A 24015-nucleotide genomic window follows, 5' to 3' on the forward strand; every position below is an offset into this window, starting at 1 on the left:
AAATACAGTAGGTGTAAGATATTTGAAAACTAGGGACCCGTCACGGCGTCACAACCTTATAGCTTCTGCTCGCGACATGGGTAGGGGAAGGGAAGGAGAATCGGTAGGGCTCGCTTACTCTTCCCCTCCAGTGCAGTGGCCGGTGATAGCAGTAAGGCACCCAGGCTTTTAGATAACCTGCTTTCAGATAAGAAAAAAATGGTGGTTGGGGGGAGGGGGGGGGGGGTAGAACCCCTGACACCCTCCCCCCCCCTCCCTGGCTCCACCCCTGCCAACAGCTATCCCTTATCCACCTGGACCATCCTTAAAAGACAGCTATCCGACACCCACCTGGACCATTCTTAAAAGACAGAAGACAGCCCCAATTTACTTTGATGCTAGCAACCCCTATCCACCAGGAAATGAAAGCAGTTGTCAAGCGACGCTAATGGGAAATTGAGGTTCGTCTGACCCTTCACATGAACATGGAACTTGCAAATGTTCAGCCATGGAATACCTCACAAACTATTAAGTTCCAAGCTGATCTGCAGTGAAGTGCTACCTAACTTAATGCCTCGAATTTTTACACAACTGCAAAAGACCATTTCTTATTATAGCAAACTTTTTTTTTGTGGGATATTATCTATGATTTGATATGAATATCAACTCTAATATGAATTCTCTATTGACTCTTCATGAACTTGTGTAGAAAAATTTTAATTTCTGTTAATGTTAATCACTTCATTAGTGTTCCTAATAAATGTTATTCACAGATACAACTATGTATCAGTAATGTAACTCTTCCACTTGCTGATATAATCATTTACAAATACCCCATTCACAACAACAAATAACTGGGGAACCAATTTCAGGAATTTTTCAGGTGCTTTAAATAAAATTGTCTTGCACACTTTTTATATTTTATGTAACAAAGTCATTGTTGAATATATTAAACAAAATTAAACAATGAAATAAATCTATAATTAGCAGGATCATGCCAATTTGTGTCAGAAAGCTCAACTTTCTTCAAAGATAATTTCCACATGAATTAAGTGGAGTCTATCAAACCCAGGCCATTGAGAGGGGAAATAAATTCCTGGAGCCCAGTTTGAGATTCAAAATAATTTTTTAATGTGATGTCTAACTTGATAGTTGGACAAAAATTACAAGTGTATTTATTGATAATACAATTCATTTGGAAATGTTCAAGTTATGCAATAAATTCAGATCATGTTTACAGTTATGCAACTGTAACATTCCATCTTTAAGATGGTTTTGAAAAATAATTTACTTTCATGACTAGCTCTTCAGTTTTGTGACTGCAGACAAGCTGAATGTGACTACAGCATGATGGTGAATCATTTCAAGAAAACAAGCTTGGGCAACACTCATATAACACTTTATTACTAAACACTGCACAGTAACGAGGAAATAATTAATGTGTGGTTGGCGACAGTGGAACAGCAGTGAATAGGGGAGCACAGCACCCACCTTTCGCCACGTCAGATGTACAGCTTGCACGGAATTCACTGCAACATCAAAGCAAAACACAAGTTGCTAACCAGAACCACGCATATGAGGCTAGCCAGTATTCAGATTTATAAGTAGTAGAGGCACACTTTTACAGTCAGTAAAATTCCTGATTATTTAAAAAAAAAAAAAAAACACAACTCTAGGTATTTAATTTAATGGTTAAAAGAATTTACCTTTGGTTGCAAAAGAATTTATTACAAGCATTCATTGCTTTTTATATTATTAGACTTTTTTGGATTCAATTTGTCAAGTTCTACGGCCTATGACAAAGGACTCTAACAGGTATTTAAAGATGGCAAATTTGGCTCAAGATATGAGTTCAAAGGGTTATTTTATTGGGGCTTTTATAATAACAACCATTGTTTAAAGAATATTACTTCTAACAATTTTTACCATACAGATTCTGTTTTATGTATTTTGCGAACAATTATTTCCTCCAGGATCGAGATTTGAAGAGAACTAGTTTAATTTTTTTTTTAAGTTTTTGGCATAAACAGGCAGGCAGACTTAACTTGAAGTAGCAACAATTGCTAACGTGGAAAAAAACTGTTATTTAAGACAACATTTGTTACCAGTAAAGCCTGTGCAGTTTAGGTCGATAAAGAATAAAAGTTTGTAAATTGGAAAGAAATGATTTCTGGCTGTTACACATGTTATAAAAGCCGGCAAGCGAAACATTAAAAAACGTTAAAACAATATAAAACAAAGAACCTTAAAGCTTTAAACTTTAACAAAAAATTACATTTGAATCACAGGAAAAAAATATTTAGCGGAGAGCTGATAAATTTTAACTAGAAAATGAGAATACATCCTCACATCAGGATCTTGAAGCCAGCAGAAATTGGCCTGTTTCATGGATTCATTAGCGGTTAGATTAAAATACAGTAGAATTCAGAAATTCCAGTACGACTGGGACTTTGCAGGTGACGGATTAACGAACCTTCCGGATCATCGGACGGTATCTCCGTTATCGTTAAACATAAGTTGTAGAGCAAATATAACTTGTAAGATGGTGTTTGACAGCAAACATTGTTTAGTAGGAACGTAAGGAAAAACATTTCGACACACATATAGGCCAAAACCTTTAAAAAGGTTCATGTGTTACCTTCTGAGCAATCCCAAACCCCACCGATCGCTTCACTACCACTTATGTGCTCAATATAAAAGAGTTTTCTACCTTAGCCAAAAATTATAGTGTTTTAGCTTAAGGTGGGGTCTCACATGCTATGTAAATTTTGTTTAATTTTCTCATCATTTCTAATAATTAAGGACTATTTCTGAAAATTTAACACTATACATCTCTTGCATTTGTTGTTATATCACAAATATTTTAAAAAGATATCAACTAAGTGTAATATAGAGGATGTAAACAGGCACGCAAGTGCAAATATTTGCAAACGCATGCCTTTTTACACTTAGTGAATATCTGTGACAGAACAAAAAAAATGCAGGAGATGTACAGTTTTAAATTTACAGAAATAGCCCTTAATTAATTGTTGGTAATAATGAGATAATATTCCATTCATATTTCTACTTTAGCATTTACGAATAATTTTTTTTTGTGAGTGCCTGAACTGGAAAGGTCCTCGACTGATAAAACCCGGAACACTGAAGCCCTTGTCTCCAGCCAGTGAAATCACCGACCTTGCCCGGGAGGGACTCCCCGGTGTCGCAGGGGATGCTGGTGATGTGGCAGCCCTGGGCGGAGAAGCCCTGGTACTCGGCCGCCGGCACCGGCCTCAGGGGCGACGGCAGCAGCCCGCCGGCCGGGGACCCCGCCCCGTCCAGCAGGGAGGCCACCGCGGCCGCCGGCTCGCTCGCGCCGCTGTCGTCCGCGCTCGCGTCCGACAGGTCCATGTCGTAGCTGACGGAGCGCAGGTCCTGCCCGAACGCGAAGGTCGGCGACGGCGACAGCAGGTCCCGTGACAGCGACTGCGGCAGGAGGGAGCCCCCGCCCGGGACGTCCGTCGCGTCCTTCGGCGAGACCGGCGGCTCGGCGGCCAACAGCGGTGCTACCACCTGCGCACACCGATCCCCCGACTATGGACATCCCAGTTGCAGTTCCATCAAACACTACACTATATGCTCATTGTGCCTGCACATGCTCAAAACATCTACCACTTGTGTGATGACTGTACTCCAAGAACAAGTCAAAACAGTCAAGTACCTTAAATTTGACTAAATACATCACTTTTACAGTTGTTAGGTTAGATCCACAAGGTTTGAATAGATAGATAAACATACACCCCTCTTGTAAAACCAATACACAAAATCTTTTCCCTAGGAGAATGCCCGCTGAAGTTCTGAGAAAACGGAGAGAATGCAAAAAAAGCTACAGAGATGTTCTTTCCAACATTGATATAATGCGGAACTAGACTCGGTACGGTTATACATTCACGTAAAGACTACGTAGCCATCAACTCGTGTGTTTTTTTTTGTAATGCTTCCACGTAATGGCTGTCTCTATGTGTATTCGATTGATAACATTGTCTCTTGACTATGTTACACTTTTTGTTTTTATACTTTTCAAAGTCATAGTTTAGCGCAAACAAAAACATACTGCTTTTAAGAGACATTAAATAAAGTTTAATTTCTGCCAAAATGAACTATCGATCCAAACAACCTACTTTATTTGAGGATTAATCTACCCCATTCACATGGTTATACTATTTTATATTATCTATCGAAATATGATGCAGATTTTATTCTAAATTTTTCTATGGTTTGATCAAATACTGTATGGAGACTAATACCGGACAGTGTTAATGTGAAAAATAACCTAGTGGCAAGAGGTGACTATGAAAATATTTTATAGATAAACTGTTAGATAGTATATTATATTATTTGGTGTCAAACATGATTCACTTCTTTTTAAGAAATTTCCAGCACTGTAGGTTTATTTTCCTCAATAAATTTGTATAATGATAAAAACATGTTTCATAAGAGAAAAGAGAGTTATTTTCATTGTCATAATGCTGGTACCACATATGTTAAATAAATATATAGTTCATACCATGGAGGTAAGACTATTACATAACTCCATGGCTCATCCTGGGCATACTCTCTGCTATCTATCACACAAAAATTTTGTCCGGTATTAGTTTGTAGTGTATTTGGTTCAAAGTAAGTCTATTAGCAATTGTAATTTATTTTCTTGGATTTGGTAGAGTAATATATGTATTCTTTGCACTAAAATATTTTTCAGTTTAATATGAAGAGCATGCATAAGCATCACAAGTAAATAGTATAATCTCGTAATTGTCATGTTTTAAGATATTTATTCGTGATTTAGGCTGAGAACTGCTCATTGAATATATTATTATTTTATGTGGCAATTTCTGATGTTAAACGTATAATATTAAGAATATTGAACTACTTCTAATATAATGTAAATATGTAACAGACAATGTGATTGGTCAGCAGAGCATAGCCATTGATGAAACATACTATCTAAGACTGTTAGGAAGATTTTAGTCCAGACTGAGCCGTCAACAGACATAGATGGCTGATGTGAATTCAAGTGAAAAAATTGTGAATATTTGTTTATTAAAGTTCAAAATATGTACATTTATCAGCTGAGCATACATCATACATGATTTATACAATAATTATTATAATTGTATATGAAAATATTTTATTACTTCGACGATATCGTAGGTTGATCGACTCAATAATTACGGTACAACCGAACACAATTTACATTTGAAATAGTTGGAAAGACGCCTAAGATGTAGGACATTAACGCTGGCAATAGCAGTGCAACGTAATAAAGTGGGAGTTGTGAATTTTCACATTTATTTTTTTTACAGTGAATTATCACATTTATTTTTTTTACAGTGAATTTTCAATTGAAACCTACATTAAAAAAAAAAAGCACACGTTTCACTCTTCTGATATAATCGAGGTTGAATAATATCCACACAAAAACTGGGGAAAAAATAAGGGAAAAAAAGAGGGGGGGTTTAAAACTTAATACACAGGTTAAAAACACTTTAGATTCGTACCCTAATTGGTTTTGTAATGAACCATATAAAACCTCTCACATTTCATTACTCTTTTATTGCTTTATTTAAGTTAATTTAGAATTTACTGCAATCTTTTGTTATAATATTACAATAATAGTGCATGCAAAGCCCCAGGTGGAAAGCTATTCTAAATAAATTTATGTATGTGCAGGCTTACAAGAAAAATTTCTCAACACAAACCATAATTCATAGAAGTTTTTTTTTTTACAATTATTGGACAGACAAGATTACTGTCCTGTTTTTTTTTTATGTTTACCTTCAATTTTCTACTTTCGACAAATTCACTTCTAATCCATTCTTCTTTACAAAGGGGGGGAAAAAAAATGTAAATCAATGGGATTTTCTTTAAATATTTATTGTAGCTACAGAGCAGGCAGTGTAAAATTCTTTTAATTTGCCACGAAGCGGACTCACGCAGGCCCCAAGCTGGGGGTTCGGTTGCTGCCTGAACGTGGCTCGTGACGACAGCAGGAGCGCGAGAGGGAATGGGGAGGAGGGGGTGGGAGGGCCACACACACTCTCAGCATCGATGGAACGCACCTGCGGCTGCATGGGCGGGGGCAGCGAGTCGCAATGTGGGTCGTCCGCGTCCAGGTCGGTCGGACGCCTCGCCGGCTGGATGATGAGGGGCGTGCGAGCGAGCACTCCGTCCACCTTCCTCGCCACCTCGTCCTGTCGCGACAAACCCCTCAACCACTGTCCGGCTGCACACCGCACTCCCGTACTGATCACGCCACTCCAAGGCATGCAGTACCTCCCCTGTTACAAGTTCCTCGAGGTACATATTAGAAATCTGGACTTACTAACAGGGAAAATGTCATTTGAGGGTAAAAATTGTATTTATTTTGTAAGTGCTTGATTTTTTTTATCGTTATGCAAGGAATTTTCTTAAGACCGTCACAAGAATTTGTGTGTGTGTGTGTGTGTGGGGGGGGGGGGGGGGGGGCAAAATCTCCAGAAGCCTGTTGATTTTCAAAAAAAAAATTTTAATGCTTGGGTTTACCCTGATGTGTGGTGAAAATTACAAATCTACTGAAATTACAATTTACTGTAACCCTTGTAAGTTACGTTATACACGCAGATCATGTTTCCAACTATAGCGTAATGTTTGCAGTGTTCAGAATTTTTATTTTATTTTTAAATGTGGTGTTTTAAATGTTGTGTTAAATAAAGGGTGTATTTTGGGGTAGGGGGGACAAACTGCTTTGCCCTCGGGCCCTTAGTTTCTCTGGACGGCCCTATGAGACCAGCAGTAGAACCAGGACCTTTCAGCCTGAGAGTCCACTGTCTTTCCAGTGCCGCACCTTCGCACCTTGTGTTGTGTTCTGAAAGTCTTGCAAAATTAATTTAACAGATGTTGAATGCATGTCAACCCATTAAAAGTTTCATTACTAATTGTTTCATTCCTTTTTTTTTTTTTTTTTTAACACTTATAATTTCTCATCAGAAAGAACTGAAAATCTTTGAGTTTTTAGTTTCAAAGACTGACTCCACAGTGCTCAAGGCACTCAGGAAAATGCATCTTTTCATAGGTTAACTTTTTGCAATTACATATGCAATACATTTTTACAAGTTTTTTCTTTGGCTGAGAGTCCTTCAGATAAACTGTGACCTTATCACAACAGCAAGCCCAAAGTAAATATGTTTGAATTCTCAAACTTCTGCAACATGAGGACCACAATTTTTCCAGTATTTGCATGAAGTTTTTTGCCTGGTCGCAATCATGTTTGTTTGTCTCGTAATGAATGATCTCACACAGTAACTAACTACAATGCTATAAGTTGACACAAGGTTTAATGGTGAACTGTGATAAATCCAAAATACTAACACTGAAAGCATGACAATACAGTACACCATATAAAACAAAAATGGGAGTACCTCGCATACCACCAAAATGTACATAAAAACACATAATAAAACACAGTCAAAATTAGTCAGTTTCGACGAAGTACCGTATTTATTCGCATAATGTCCGCAGTAATTGGGCTACATTTTTGACAAAAAAATTGGGGTGCAGACATTATGAGGTGAAGTCCGGAAAAAACATTTTTTCCTCAAAATTTTACATGTTTTGTGTAGAGTAAAAAAATTGTTCTCTCATAATTAGTTTACTAGTACCCTCATTTTACGTATGCTCGCGGTTCCGCGGATTGCATTAGTAAAATCGCAGCTTCGTAAAATTGGCACCCTTCCCTCGGCCCAGTAGAAAAATATTAACGGCGGCACACTACTTCGCAGAGCGCTGGTGACTGGCGACCCTCCGCAGCGGACGTGAGAAATGTGACAGGTGTCGAGATAATTGGGTGCCGGCGATTAGTGGAAGACGCCACTCTTTTTTTTTCTCTCACTCATGTGTGCGCTCTTACGTTCAGAAGCCGCAGCCAGCCTACACAAAATAAATGCTTTGCGTGATAAGATATTTTTTTAATCTTTCATTGAGATGGCCACTAACAGCACGGGGCAGATGTCTAATGTCTGCATTAGCCGGCGCCAGCGAGCCCCCTCCCTTTCCCTGGCCAAGGTGTGTATAAAAAAAGTTACCGGCAGACGTCTGTGCATGCGAGTCCCCTCCTGCCCTGTTTGACTGAAGCGGGGGAAGGAGTGCAGAGCGTGGAAAAGGCTGAGCAGGAATTAACAAAAACAACCTTGTCTTCCTGACATGTAAGAAGTTATGTATGTCCATTCTGTTACAGCTGACGTTTTCTTTACGTTGCGTATCATATCTTACATGAAAACAAATTTAAAGCCTCTAAGCGACCGCTCCGGAAAAATGAACAACTCAAGGTCAAAGCATTGTTGACAGCGTCGGTAAATTTCCATCCCGTTACTGTGCCTTTCAGGGGTGGCCAAGGTTGCTTTGTCTGGTGAAGACTTTATGCGGATTTAAAAAAATTCCATTTCAAGTATTTAAAAAGAAATGTGCGGACATTATGCGATGGCGGACATTATGCGATTAAATACGGTAACCATTAAAATACATTTTTATGCCATATGTGGACCATCACGACAAACTAACAGACATACCAGTCACGCTATGCAAAATAAATTGTCAGGAAATAATGATTCCAAAAGAAAATTTGTTACAAATCCAGGTACAGTCCAAGTCAAGCAACTTGTCTCTAATTCGACAGTTATCAAAAGTAGCACCAACGGTACAGATTTCCCAAATGGCCATTGCGTCTAAACATTACTCTGTAAACACGCGTTTTAGTCATATTCACTCTTCTAAAAATACAGTTTAAAAACTTAATCCGAAATCAAAAGTACATTTCGGTCCCTCAACGAACTCTTAAATGCTTTTCGTCAACAGACCCCACTCGGATATCTTGAGTAGTTTTGAAATCGTATTGTTTTTCCTGAAGCTCTGCGCACGGTATGTGTGCCTGAGTAGGCGGAACCCTTAAGTTTTTCCCCCATTTCAATTTTGGGGTTTGAAATTATAAACAGTTACGAATAGGGAAGGGCGCCCGGACGGCCCCGCGGGGGGAGACAGGAGACCGGTGGGGTCACCTTGAAGCGCAGCATCTCATCCTTGAGCAGCGCGGCGTCCCTCACGAGCGTCGAGTGCCTCGACTGCAGGTCGTCCAGGACCGCCAACTGATCGTTCATGAAGTGCATTCCCTGCAGAGAGGTTAACAGCCAGTGAGTCGGTGTGTCCGAACTTTCCACATGTTAATAATTAAAGTCAGGATGAGAAACTTCCCCCTACCCTCCTTCCTGACCTGATAGCAATTAAATTTTTTCTGAAGTGTTGTTAACAACTAGGTAAGTTTGGAGAGTATACAATATTTCTAACATAACCTCTTCACAAAAAAAAATACACATGTCAACTGTTTGCAGGTACCGAAGGATGAATATTAAATATATTGTTCTCAATTGTCCCATGGTAATAAATGAGTAATAAGTATCTCAGCTGAAAACATGATCATTGATAATTTGTCAAATCACTATTACAGTACAGATTGTATAATATATATTTTTTTTCAATTTGCCTTTAATTCCAAACTTTTTGCAGTCAAATAAAAACAATTTGCCCGGCCCGCGCCGTGCGCCCTGCTACGAACCTCGCACATCATGAGGGCCGACTCCCAGGTGCTGGTGGGGACGAGCTTGCCGCACATGTACTGCTCGAACTCCTCCGCCGGCATGTTCAGGGACTCCGACGTCAGGTTCTCCACGAACGACACCGCGCAGCACTGCCACGCACACGGAAGAACCCAACCACTATCAGCTCGTTTCCAGCCAGCCAACATTACCTCCGAATTACACCCATTCCATTACTACCACCTGTTATCGAACGGCTCGCATCCAAGACTGTGTGGAATACATTACGACTGACGAGGCTTCATCGCCAGCGTATCCACAAACCCCTGGTGAATCAATTACCAGGACTCTTTCCAAACCTTGAAATTAAATTTTTTTATGTCACAGAATTATTGCTTGTATACAGTACGCAAAAATAGACAAAATTTTTGTTACTTCCATCAGTTACTTATTATTTAGCGAATTTTGAATACTTCCATGACCAGTCCTTTAGTTTAGTTACTTTCCCATGACTTTCCTGACCAACAGATACCCTGATCATTTATAAAGAATGAAACTGTGGCACAAATAAACTGGCGGCAAGAGGAAGCCAGCCAAAAAGATAACTTTCGTTAAAAGTAACAACAGGTAAACCACATCTATCCGGAATAACTGGGGCCAAAGGCAATCCAGACGTTCGAAAATCCGGATAGTCTACGTCATATGGGTAATAACTAATAAGCAAAACAAAATCCTTAAATAAGCAGACTTGCTGTTTATTATGATAAAAAACTAAATTTCATAACAAAAATACCGAGAATACATGCTCGATATTATTTACCAGACATAAAAAAAATATAATTTAGTTAACAAATAATTCATCCACTTCCTTCTGTTTCAAACATGTATGGCGTATGAACAAAGCACGGTGGCACAAATGCTTTATCATTAATAGTTCAACTGTGTCAGGCTGAGGCACCAAGTATGCCATAATGTTTTTTTCCACTGGTGCACTTTCTTAAACTCAACAAAAAGCATTTTATTACCATTCTAATAATTCTACCACATATGCAGGAAATGTACGCTGAATCAAACTAAAAAGTGGCTATTTGGTGTAGGAATGTGAAAATGTAATTTTTTAGATCATTTATGTTTTTAGATTTTATTATTTATTAAATGATATAATTTTTTTTAGTGATTTATTTTAAGGGCAAAGTTAGCAATGTTTGTAAGTTAAGTTTTAAAGACTATTAAAAGGAAAGACTGAACTTTATTTTTGGCAAGTTTAATGTTAAGTGGAACCTGCATTTGATTGGATGGCTTCTAGGATAGAGAGTGCTAAAAGTGTATTTGTATTTGTATTTGCAAACAGTGACTGCACCTACGATGGCCCGTGCTAAGGCTGATTTGGGAGCTGGTACGCACCCTAGTTTTGGAGGTCGTTTTGTTGCGTGCAAGAATGACTCACTGGGTCATTATTGTACATTAATAAGCAAAACTAAATGTAATACAAACTAGATCTACCATTCCCAGGGTCATGCCACTTTATAAGTTATAAAGCTAAATCCTTTTCACAGATAATTTCAAGGGATGGGCCAATCAAATCCTCAAATACCATCAAATCCCAGTATTTGAAACATTCATTATCGAAAGGGAAAATAAATGATGAAAAATATTTGAGGAAGGTAAAAATTCAGATTTTTAAACCCCAGCATTTCTGTGCAGTTAAAAAGGACTTTATTAGTAATCCAGACAGAAGTCATCAAAGACATGTTTTGTGTCTGCCACTAGCTACAATGCTCTGTGGGTGTTTGTTTGGCATTTCAGTAAAATTTTTAGACACAAAATTAATTTTTTTTTATCTTAAACATGTAACTATTAGGAATGGACCCTGCGAATATTTGATATTTAAGGAAAGAGCTCCTCAGAGAAAAAAAACTGAGGGGATGTAGTAAATAAAAATTTCAACACCGACAAGTCTGAAGTTTACTAGGTCTTGCTTTTTCTTCATATCTATCCTATTACAATTTCCCAATTATTTAACATTTAATATGTAATTCAATAAATAAAATTACAATATTTGATTCTAGAAACTAGGTGAAGCAAACATTTCAAGGGTTGCATGTTTCAACACCGTATTTGATTTTGACACTTGGCTCCTACATTAAAATTTGAGAGGTGGATTTAAGGTAGACATTGGGATTCAAAATCAAGATTCGGATACAAGGAAACTCAAATCTGACTCATCGTTACATTAATTTCCAACTGATTAGTGGAGAGTCCAACTAATTATAATTAATATGCGATTATTAACTAAAGAGAGACATTACATAATGAAGGCAAGTTTGCTGAAGGCTTCTGGAGATGCAATTTTCGTGACTAACCACAAATCTGTTTATTTGGTTTCATTAAAGCATAGATTATACTTAAATAAAATGCCAGAAGATAAAAGTGACTGGCCTACAAATAGATTCTCCTGTGAAGTAACTGGTGTTTAGTACTTATTTTTGGAAATTACTAAAACTGTAATGGTAATGTCAATAGATGCTACGTCACAGTCTTCAACAATATACCGTATTGGTCCGAATATAAGGCGACCATTTTTACATAAACGAGAGATGCGAAAATTGGAAGTCGCCTTATTTTCGCACCCAAGACGTCAGAACCGCAAACATTAGTTCCAAGCTGAAAGCTACAGTAGAAACATTGTTGAACAAAATGTTCACGATTTTTTATATTAACTAAAATTTCGTTACCTCACACGGGGAAAACGATAAATCCACCCAATATTGCAGTAATTCACAATTGTTTAAAGTTGAAAATTAAAATATTTGTTCTTGAGTAAAAATGTGAATGTTGAAGCATCTCAAAATGGCAACCTTTTATTACACAATTCATATTTGTACTTTGTGTACAATCGCGTGTCAACATTTACGGTAATTTATTTTCAGATTTTTAACGGCCATATATGTACTAAAATATCACAGATATTTTCAGAACGATTGTTTACGTTTACAAAGAACATTTCGGATGTAATGTTTGAAAATTCACGGCTGCCTTTCCACAATATTTCTTTGTTGTAAAACGAACATTTCCGAACACGCACGAAGACGCCATATTTACAGGAATTTGGTACATTGCTTCAAAAGCTATTTTAATAATTTCACAGTAATCCACTCTTTATTTATGTAAAAACCTTTCAAACAACATAATTATCATATATTATTCTTTAAAATTCATAGGACAGAGACTCTCTGCCAGAGATTAATATGGACAAATATTCGCTATCACGTCACCGAAGTTATTCATGGCCGTATGCTTCACCATGGCAGCTAGCCACTTGTTTTGTTCCGGCAAGCTGCATTGTTTGTTTGCTTTGTTACGTTTAACACACAATACTAAATAGTAATACGTAGCTTAAGTGAAACGGAAAGTTAAATGCTGTATTTTAAGAGTGATTAATAGCCATTGTAAAAATTTTAAATTCGTAGATACAGTAAACTGTGAAAAATGTACGATCACATATCGGTGGAACGGCGGGGAACGTGCTCTAGACAAATAAACAGCTCTGAAGATGACAATGATGCAGTTGCATTAGAATGAACATACGAAAAAAATTTTAGTGTAATACTTGGAAATGTAAATATTTTCTAATTGTTTTCTTTTGACTTTTAGGGTAGGCCATTCAAACTTTTTTTAAATAAGTAATGTGATAAATATAAATTAATGTTATACATAAATGCAAAAAGAATTTATCAACACAAAATGTATGTCTAATGAATAGAGTCAAGATTTTGTGGTGTTATTTTAAGACAAATTTCGGTGTAAAGAAATAAAGATTTCGGTGTTATATGGTTTTATTTTTTTTGCTCAAAATACCCACGGAAAAATTTTCTTGCTTTTCTGTACGACATGCAAATTTATTAAAACAAATATTAATAAACACTAAAACCTCATGATCTAATTACAATTAAGTTCATTTGCAAATTCATAGATAGTTAAGTTCATTTGCAAATTCATAAATTCAAACATTTAAATAACTACTAAAAATTTCACGACTTAATTACAATCACATACACTACAAAATTACACAATTAAGCACTTCCAAAGTTACTATTAAGACGGTTTTATTGAAATGCTATCATAGTTAAATTTTCCGCATTTTCTGGAGTGAGACGTCTTCTGTCACTAACTACCAGTGAGTACCTGGAAAATGAACGTTCTGCATCAACATTTGATGTTGGGAACCAGATTGCCCTTAAACTGGCTTGAGCAAATTCACTGTAGTCCCCTTTAAGGGAGCAAAGTACCTTTGCAACATCAATTTGGCTTGTTTCTGGCAATGAAAGTTCATCCTCAATTATTTTTTTGAAAGCAACATAGCCATGTATGAATGTATCAATGGGAAGATGGGAAACAGGAGGCAAGTTATGCAGAGACTTCGGTAGGTTTTCATCTTCTATGCTAACCCTACTCACATTTCTTGGGTTGAACAGCAAATTAATGGCATTAAATCTCTTAGACAAGGATGTCGTTTAACAGATGAGTTTTGCCTCAAACGCTTATGTTTCTCACTCGCGACATGTTTCACAAGCGTATCGCGTCTCTCGTAGTCTAGCCTGCAGTTACAGAATTTGCACATTAAAATTTTATCACTGATATAAAATCCTTCGCTGGAAAATTCTTTCGATCGGTCACTGGCAGAAACCTTCGTTTTAGGCATTATCAAAAAAATTTTAATCACATAGGAAGAATTTAACCTCTCAATACGCAAAAACTTGCCGTGCTGGAAAGATCAAAACAATGGAGAATAGATGTGAATACAAACGCATACCGAATACCAACATACGTACGTGAAAATTAATACCGACATAAACATGTACTATTTATTATTTACAATCGTTACGTTAAGCAGGGTTAATTTTATTTTGGTAGCCTACGTACTTTATTTTAAATAAACAGTAAAAGCAATGCGGTTTAGTGTGTAATATTTTAATGATTAAAAACGTAATCGTAGAAAAACATATTTTGGACGTTTGTTATTTTGGTATTTACAGAAAGTGAACGGCGGCCATTGTATCATAGTTATCAACATGTTAAATTATTATGGTACACAAGATTACTGTGTAAAGAAAATATTACGTTAATTCCGAGACTTCATTTTAAAATCTATAATACGTAATCACCGTCGTATATAATAGGTATATATGGCTGCTAGTTACTGTAAGAAATATTTGATTGTGCTGAAGATAGTGAATTGTCCTTACAGAATGGAAAAAAAAAAAACGTAAATAATCAGGATAGACAAACTTTCGTGACATATCGCGGATTTCGCACAATTTCGTTTTATTTCGTGTTTTCAAGCGGTTTTCGGTGTTATTTCGTTTTATCGCGCATTACCATATAATCGTGGCTCTACTAATAAATTTTCACATTAAATACTACCAAAATTATTTTTACATTTGTTCGGCCTCCTGAAACTGCAGGTCGCATCATATTCGGGGTTGCCTTATATTCGAGCCAATACGGTATTTATTTACGATATCTCTTTCCTAACGAATGTTATAATGTTATAATGTTATAATGATAAGAAGTGGTACGGCAGTGTGGCCACGGCGGGCGCCCACCAGGTTGGTGAAGTAGTAGCCGCCCTCGCCCGACATGAGGCGGCTGGCGTTGGAGAAGCGCGTGACGTAGTTGATGTTGCTCTTGAGGCGGGCGGGGTTGGCCTTGAGCACCACGAAGATGAGCGCGGGCAGGAACTCGTCGGCCGACGCGGGCCCCTCGAAGGCCTGCTGCAGCAGCAGGAAGATGTTGCGGCAGCAGCGCACCACGCAGCCCAGCTTGTCCTGGGGCGCCTTGGCCGAGTCCATGCCCAGGATGTCTGGTACACGCATGCACGCGCACTGTTCAATCAGCAGACGCAGGGCGCCCACACACACCCGGACTGTTCCAGGACCTTTTCAAACACGTTTTATTATATCCCAGAGTGTATGTGTGTGTGTGTATGTGTATACAGCGAAACCCCTTATTTACGTTACCATTATTTACGTTTTCCCGTTATTTGCACTATATTCTTCAGGTCCCGTTTCGTTCCCATTTAGTCCAATACAATACTTTCACGCGAATTACGTCTCAAAAATCGAATCCATCGCGCTATTTACGTCACGTAACAACCATAGTAGGCCTAAAAACATTGTGAAAAACGTAACGTTTATAGTCTGCAATGAACATTTTAAATCGCAAAATATACATATTTTATAACATGAAAAGTTGCTTTTATTTCTAAACATATAATAATTGAAGCCTATGCGTGTAAAAGTCAGAATAATTATAGCAGGAGACAATCTAAAATGTATTAGGGAAAAATGTAAACTCACGAATGTATAAACGTACCGGGAATGACAGGAATATTACAACTTTACGAGGCTGCTTGTAAGTTGTGATACTATATTTATGTCACAACTTAGCCGAAATACTGGTACGAGACATAAACTTCACAAGATAAAATGAGCGGAGTCTTGGTAACTGTTTTATACGTATTTTATAATTTCGGAAATATTGTACAGTTGACGCATATTTTTTAAACTAACCATTTATTTCTGGGGATCGTAAATAATTAATTATTGGTATCAAGACATCAAGATGAACGTAAACTTGAACATGTCACGGCAGCGAGAAAACTGGTGCGTATACCAATAAACTGGTATTAGAACTGGACAAAACGGGTACACGGGAGGTGGAGCTTTTTTTTTTTCGCTAAGCTTGCATCTATTGGCTGGCTGCTGATGGAAGGTCACGAGTCTGGGTGGAGCATTATACTGCGCATGCGCAGCTCAGAGAACAGAGAGAGCCAGCCGGCGGCTACGCCACGCCGTAACAACAGCTGATTGAGTACAATGACCTTTCTCCGCGTACGGCGCGCTATTGACGATAAATTTCCAATTTGCGGCCCTTTTTTTAAACTTTTTTACAGTGGTGCAATGCGTATGTGCAATGTAGCCCCTATTTGTTATGAACGCTGCAGGATGCGACTGTATTTTAATTAACATTAACGTATTTCTTACTTTTCCCTTTATTTACACTTTCTCGCTTTTTACACTTTTTTACTTTGTCCACATGAAAAGTGCAAATAAGGGATTTTGCTGTATATACCGTATATACTCGTGTATAGCGCGCCCTTTTTTCCCTCGAGTAAAGGAAAAAATCAAGGATGCGCGCTATACACGGAAAAAAAAAGTTGAGGGGTGAAGGCGGGGAGGAGGAGTGGTAGTCGTTAACTGCCGGGTGATGGGTGACCCCACACATACCCACAAGCAACGAGGCCTCTCTTTCACACACACACACACACTCACAACCTGGTCTCTCGCACACACATGTGCGCACGCGAGGTGAGTCATCTAGTCCTACGCGCCAGCTTAGCAACGATGACGAGAGTGGTGGTGTTTAGTCCTGTCAACTGTCAAGGTTACTTGATGGTCATAGTCCCGTTCCTGCCTGCCTCCCTCCCTCCATCCCTCCCGTCCACGTACCAGTTGTGACGATACAGCGCTTCATTATCTTCCGTCTACACAGCAGAGTTTAGGTTGCTCGTGTCGTTTCAGATGGTACAGAATGCCACAAAATTTTTGCTTTCAGGTGGAAGAGTATTTAATTTAAGTATTTTCCTGACACATCACCACACATCAATGTAAATAATCATTTGTTTCATAAGTAATTACTTAACAGGTACCACAAAATTTTATTAAAATTTATTTATAGGGAAAAAAAAAATTTTCTTTGGAATTTGTTGCAAAAATCATGGTGCGTGCTATACACGAGGGCGCGCTATACACAAGTAAATACGGTACATTCACACAGACACACACAACACACAATACTGATGATTTTAGCAAAGCCAGTACAACAAACGTATTATTATTATAAGATGTGACATGAGTATGTATCAGAAGGTTGTGAGAGCGACTGTGAGTCGCAGCGCCTCACCGGTGATGGCGGTGTAGACGAGGTCGCGCACCTCCGACCGGGTCTCGTCGACGCGGCAGTCCAGGTGCTTGGCGCTGACCCAGCTCAGCTGCCGGATGCGCTCCTGCAGGTACAGGTCCTTCTCCTCGTCCGAGGTCGACTGGGGGCAGAACAGCAGGTCGTGCAGGCAGGTCATGGCGTACTTCTCCACGTAGTCCAGCAGGATCTCCCTGCGCTCCTGGTCCACGTCTGCAAGCACACGGCCCGCCCCCTCTACTCCTCACTCTCATCCATTACTACCGGGGACAGCGACACACTTTCACTGGGACCCGAAAAGCTAGTTCATAGACAACATAGCACGTAATGCAACTACAACCATCTACATAATCAGATCTTCAAACAGTTTAAAAAAACCCACAATCATTTAAATATATTTAATTCAACGAGAGGCATTTGTTTATAATGAAATACGCACCGAATGGATTGGTCATAATATATAATATTAATTAGGTACAAAAATAACTGAAAATGAGTCAAGATAAGTATTTAAGTATACATAAGTATTTAATATAAAAAATTTACCAAAATTTACTTCAGAGTCTTTTCAACTCATTGCATCTCATACCCTTCGAGGGGGAAGGGGAGAAGGCGGGGGGAAGGGCATGTGCTCCCTCTGAATCCACACCTGTAACCTAACTGGGTGTTCACCCAGTGTGAGAACATGTTTTTTTTCTTTCCCAGTTTACAGGCAGTGCAAGGGGTTGGTGGTACAGAGGTACACGGGTCGCACCTCCGTACACGGGGTTGGCGTCCATGCGCTTCCAGAAGACCTGGTAGAAGTTCTGGGCCAGCTCGGACAGCTCCTCCACGGACTTGCCGTCCACCATCTTGAGCACGCTGACGTTGAAGGTGTGGATGCACTTGCGGATGTCGCCCTCGACGGCCTCGCCCACGCCGCCCAGGTACAGGTGGGCCTCCTCCTTCAGGCGGTCCAGGTCCGGGTTGCCGACGTACAGCGCCCGCCACTGCTCCGCCCGGCTCGACTCTGCGCAAGCACGGGCCCGTTCCCTGCACGCAACCTCAACCCCAGGTCTCTGGTCGTCTGAAGCCACACAGTGCCGGTGCCGATGACTTTAGTAACTAGGGGCATTTTCAGAGCAGGTGTTTTATATTCCTGGGCGTACAAGGAAAACCCTTCAAGTCCATATAATGAAATCATGAGAAAAATTGATTTTTTAATATCCATATGGGTTTGTAAAATATTGTAAAATATATACGGTACTGAAACATGTTTAATCTAACATAATAATATACTTGTCATATACCTAATATACTTGTCATGAAACACATTAAACTGGACTTTGTCAATATGAATATCTCATGGACTTAGTGGGTTTTCCTTGTACGCCCACGATATTAATGATTCCGTCATTTCAATACCGCCATATTTTATTAATTGTTAAATGTTTTATTTATTAATGAAAGCTAAGACTTCTAGGATCTTAAAGACTTAAGTCCTCGAACGACCAAATATAATCAGAGTCGATCTCAGGTCGAGTGTTGATCTCAAATGGTGCAACAGTTTTGCGAGATGATGATCCTAACTCATAAATAAATTTAATTTTGTATCTAGAGGTAGATATGTTGGGCTCTCAACCACTTGCACACCAACTCTTTACAAATAAATTAATTTTTTTTTACTGATGTGTGTGCTAGGAATGCTCCTCCTCCCCTAAACTTTAGGCGTTCTGCGAACATCCGAGAATGTCGTGCTCACTGCAAACTCGAGACGGCCAGCCGCCAAGGCGCAACATTAGCACAAACCTTTGACGTTCGAGGACTTCTTGAATATCTTGAGAATCTTGGGCTTCTTTTCGACCTGCTGCCGCTTCTTCTCCTCGAACTTGGAGAAGGCGGCGACGGACGCTTTGCCCTGCCTCTCGCCATGGCTGCTCCTGCAAGGACGACCAACGCTCGCCGGTTAGCCGCGCGCTCGCACGCCAACACAACACGGAGCACACGCACTCACAGTGACAAAAAAACTCCCGCGAACTGACTCAACACAGCCAGCTTATCTTACAGTTCTGCTTGAAAACTTCAGGGCCAAATTCTCCTCACTTCTCCCCAGCTACCTAACGGTTGCTAACAGTTGTATATGCAACAGATATATATTTTAATAGCTTCTATCATTGTTTGTGGGTAGAGTACTTGAACTTGCAAAAGTGCACCCCCAATAAGGTTAATGGTCTTTAATCTGAAGTTTCAAGACTACGGCCGCGCAAGATTAGCAATTTTGCCAAATTAAAAATGTCAACTAGGTTTCACTGGGAATATCAATGAAAAAAATTAATATACAGTAAGTACTATTGTATGTAAAACAATTTGTAATAAACTAGTTAATAGAATGAAAAATACAAAATTAGCTTTATTCTTAAAAAAAAAATGTCTCAGATATCACATTGCTTCTTAAAAAAAATAATTATGGAAATGTACCACTGAAATTGAAATTAAATCTGCTAGAAAAACAGCATAAACTGAATTGCAATTAAAACTGACAGCAACGATAATCTCAGAGTGAACTAAAAATACAGTCAGCGCAGTTATTAGACCTGGCAGCCCAGATCAATGGCTTGAATCCACCCGAAAGATCCGAGAATGAGCGGCTCGTTAGGTGCCGGATTAAAGAATGTGCTGAACCACAGAGTACTGGATTAAAGACCTTTAAGCGTACAAGAAAGTATTTTTTCACAACCAGAGCCAGAAAATGTTACTTTTGCATCTCTTCACAGCTACCTATGTCAAAGGAATCAAAATGAAAATAATTGGATACTTTAAAGAGAAGCAAAACTAATACTGAAAGTATACCTAACATTTATAAATACCCTCTGTGACATCATTGCTTTAAAAGTCCCACTATCAAACAAATTAAGTTAGTGAGATAGCTAGCAGCAAATGGTCTAACTACATTTGAGTAAAAAAAGAAAACTCTAAACTATTATTAACAAAACCAAAACATAGATGGGTTATTAACATCTTAAATGATCCAACGAAGGCACTTTACTAGTTCAATTGACTAGTCAACAAAAATACTGATTTTGAAAGTTTACCTATGTTACATACAATACCTACCTGAAGAGAACAGAATAAAATTTTCCCATAAAAATTTATTTTTTAAAAACATTAAAAAGTATTCACCCAATTAAAAAAGTTGATCATTCACAACTGTCCACACATTGTAAAAAAAAAAAAAATCACATCTGAATAATAAAATACTACTGTATGTCATTTTGTGTTGTGGTGGCTTTAAAAACAAACTATTAATAATAAAGTGCAATACCAAAACAAATAAAAAGCAAACATCACATCAAAGTGTTTCTGGTTTTTTTTCAATATGCATTACCACAGTAGCCTACACAGTAATGTAAAGAGAACGTGACAACTGTGACCGCTCAAAGAGGCTAGAGAGCCAGCACATACACCTTGCAATAGGAGAGCAGCCTGAAGCCTGACAGGCTGAAGATATGAGCAAACATCCTCAACTGCCAGACACCCTTGTCAAATGGGGCACAACAGGAAGGCTGTCCATTTTACTGTGGCCTTGCTCACAAGACTCTTCCCCAAAATTGTTCCTTTCAATGGAATAATAGACACTGAAAACATAATTTTCATGTACATGCTATCAATTTCATTAACAATAAGTACAGCCGAAAAAAGGAAGGTTTTCCTTTTCATTAACTATCAAAACCAGCTGCACTTTCCAAGAATAACAGATCCAAATGCACTCTCATTGTGAGGAATTACAGTACAGTCAAGAATCTGAGATCAGTCTGTTCTCAATTCAGTTTCTAATCACCTGCACAGCTCAGTACAACACAAACAACTGACTTAGGCGTACGTAAGTGGTCTTCCTCTTTAAACGGCGGCCAAGAGTTGGAGATGATTGTGGTGATGACTCATGGACCTGTTGCGAAATGTGTTTAGTCGCTAGTCTATTCAGTTCAGTTAAACTGCTGATTTACTGTGGCATCTACCGGTTAAAAGGTGGCTGGTTAGGAGGGAGTTTACTGTACCTCTTAGCCCAGGAGTTGAACAGGGTAATGTTCAACATTACCCTGTAAGTTCAAGCATTTACTTGTTTTTTTTTTTTTGTCAAACAATAAGGGAAAACAAAAAAAAAATTCTGCAAGTAGATGGGTGTGCCCTACATATGTGTCTATCTTCTGCTCCAGAAAAACAGACCAACTCAGATTTGCATTGGAAGTAAATTACATACTAAAATGCAGGCAAAATTAAAAAAATAAATCATCCCTGGATAAATAGCCAAAATATGAGCATTCACAAATTTAATTTTAAGAATGACTAATGAGTAAAATAGTATTTTTAATTAAAACTTGATAATCAAAGTTCACCTGTCAGTAGGGCGTTCTCCTCCCTTCTTCAACCTCTCATTTTTTACAGACTTCAGATGACACTGGCTGCAGTAGCCATCCCACTCCGAATTTCCGTAATATTCACACCCGTTTTTGCACATCAAGTCATTTTGGTTGATACGAAGACGCGGGTTCTTAGTGGTGTACATACCAGAGATTTTCTCTCATTTACAGGCCTAAGGTAACATGCTGAAGGTTAATGTGGCAGAGAAGCGCTGTCAAGAACATTAGCTAAACTGAAGCGTACATATTAATTAAATGATTTATAAAATTATCAAGCATTGATAATTGTTCTCATCAAAATATTTAAACTAAAATTATCCTTTTCATACACTAATTTGCTTGCTTTAGATTTTGCAGAAAGGACTAAAATAAACAAATAAAACCCTTATGGAACACATAATCAAACCGCATCGCAGCCTACGTGAATAGCAACCGTATATACCTTTATTTACTCTATGTAGCAACAATAATAAAAAATTGCATCATTTGTGTATAAGTTATTTGTGTCTGTTGTTTGCAAAATGTTGTAATTTTATGACAATCATAATATAATTACATAATAGGAACGTAAAAAGGACTTAAAACAACATTGTGTTATGTAAAAATTGGGAATTGAGAATAATCAAATACTATATCTATAATATTTTGGGCGTTACAATATGGCGGTAAAGGTAATTAATTAAACCAGGACTTACAAGAATCCCTCTCACCCGCCCGGCACTTGCTTCTCAAGACACCAAGGGGAAGGAAGTTCGTCCTTCATGATAGTTCCTCAGCTGTCTCAAAACATATTATTTGACTGAGTAATGCATGTTTTTTGTTTGAATTCCACCTGATAAAAATATTTTTAGTGGTAATTTGGTAGCAGAAATTCACAATTTAAATGTATCTCAAAATAAAATTGCATGACTCATTTAAGCCCACCGCACACGACACGGTACAATATTTTCTACTAGTTTGCTTACTAGAATGCTTACTGATTTCTGTACTGTGTACGCTACAAGCTGAAACACTAGGTACGCTACAAGTTTCTGGTGCACACGATTCTAGCTGCTTACTAGTTTTGTTAAGAGAATATTCTCCACAACAAATTTTTATTATGATAATTCACATTTTTTACTGCATACAAACAAGGCTCTTCTTTGTATGCATTTATTAAAACGAGGAGTTGGTCACTATTCCACTTCTTTCCGTCCATGTTTATCACGACATGCGCGCTTAAAAGTGTAAACAAACCCTCATGCAGTTTTCCTGAGTTCTGATTGGCCACTCCTTAAATATTGGAACACACCAAGCAACGAAAATAGGACGCAGTCTATTATGCAAAACCAGTAGCCCAGCTCGTACAGCTATTAGTATCCAGTTTGAATTCGAGTGAAGAAACTAGTAGTAGAGTCAGTACGACTCCTAGCTTACAATATTGTAAGGAATATTGTACCGTGTGCGGCGGGCTTTAGTAAAAAAACATTTTCTTGTAGAGATCCTTTACTCAGAAATAACCAGAAGTTCTCCAAGAATATTAGCAGAAGTTATTAAGGAGCACAAAAAGAATACCATCTAAATATTGGCAGGAATAATCATGAGCACACGGAGAAAACTAACACTCATTTTCCTCAATATCAGTAACACAGAAAAAAATGAAACTAAAAAATAAAATTAAAAATAATAAAAAATAATAAAATGAATAAAAAATTACAAGAACAGTTTCTGCCAGCATGTAATATTCTCCTATGTTGAGCAAGAATTGAGTTCTAGTACACGCCAGAATTGTTTGTATTATTTTTCCTGGTAATCAAAATCATTCTGCAATCTGAAGTGTGGCCACTTAACTTCTCTAAACAACTAGATGGTCAATGTTTTCTTTATATTGATATGTTGCATTATCAAATCAATTCTGACATTATCATTTGCATTTTCCAGCAATGATATTGTGAAAATTAGAGCTTTGATGGAATAATTGGTTCGGGAAAAGTGGGAGAATGCTGAGAAAACACCTGCTTACATCAAAGTCTGACAAAATTCCTACACCCAAAAAATTTCTATGCTTCTCCTGTGGT

The 24015-nt window shown here is 38.2% G+C and overlaps 1 protein-coding gene across 1 annotated transcript; it reads right to left on the minus strand.

The window, feature by feature from the left end:
- Positions 1–1362: 1362 nt before the first annotated feature.
- Positions 1363–22395, minus strand: LOC134540499 (rab5 GDP/GTP exchange factor). Its single transcript, XM_063383321.1, has 10 exons — positions 21935–22395; positions 19350–19480; positions 18316–18570; positions 17547–17774; positions 15188–15444; positions 9602–9733; positions 9048–9158; positions 6078–6209; positions 3157–3531; positions 1363–1508 (listed from the first exon to the last, which is right to left on the minus strand). The coding sequence occupies exons 1-10, from the start codon at positions 22102–22104 to the stop codon at positions 1506–1508; spliced, it is 1794 nt and encodes a 597-aa protein (XP_063239391.1). The 5' UTR covers positions 22105–22395; the 3' UTR covers positions 1363–1505.
- Positions 22396–24015: the final 1620 nt, after the last annotated feature.

This window comes from Bacillus rossius, chromosome 16 (genome assembly GCF_032445375.1).
Source record: "Bacillus rossius redtenbacheri isolate Brsri chromosome 16, Brsri_v3, whole genome shotgun sequence".
Taxonomy (NCBI): domain Eukaryota; kingdom Metazoa; phylum Arthropoda; class Insecta; order Phasmatodea; family Bacillidae; genus Bacillus; species Bacillus rossius.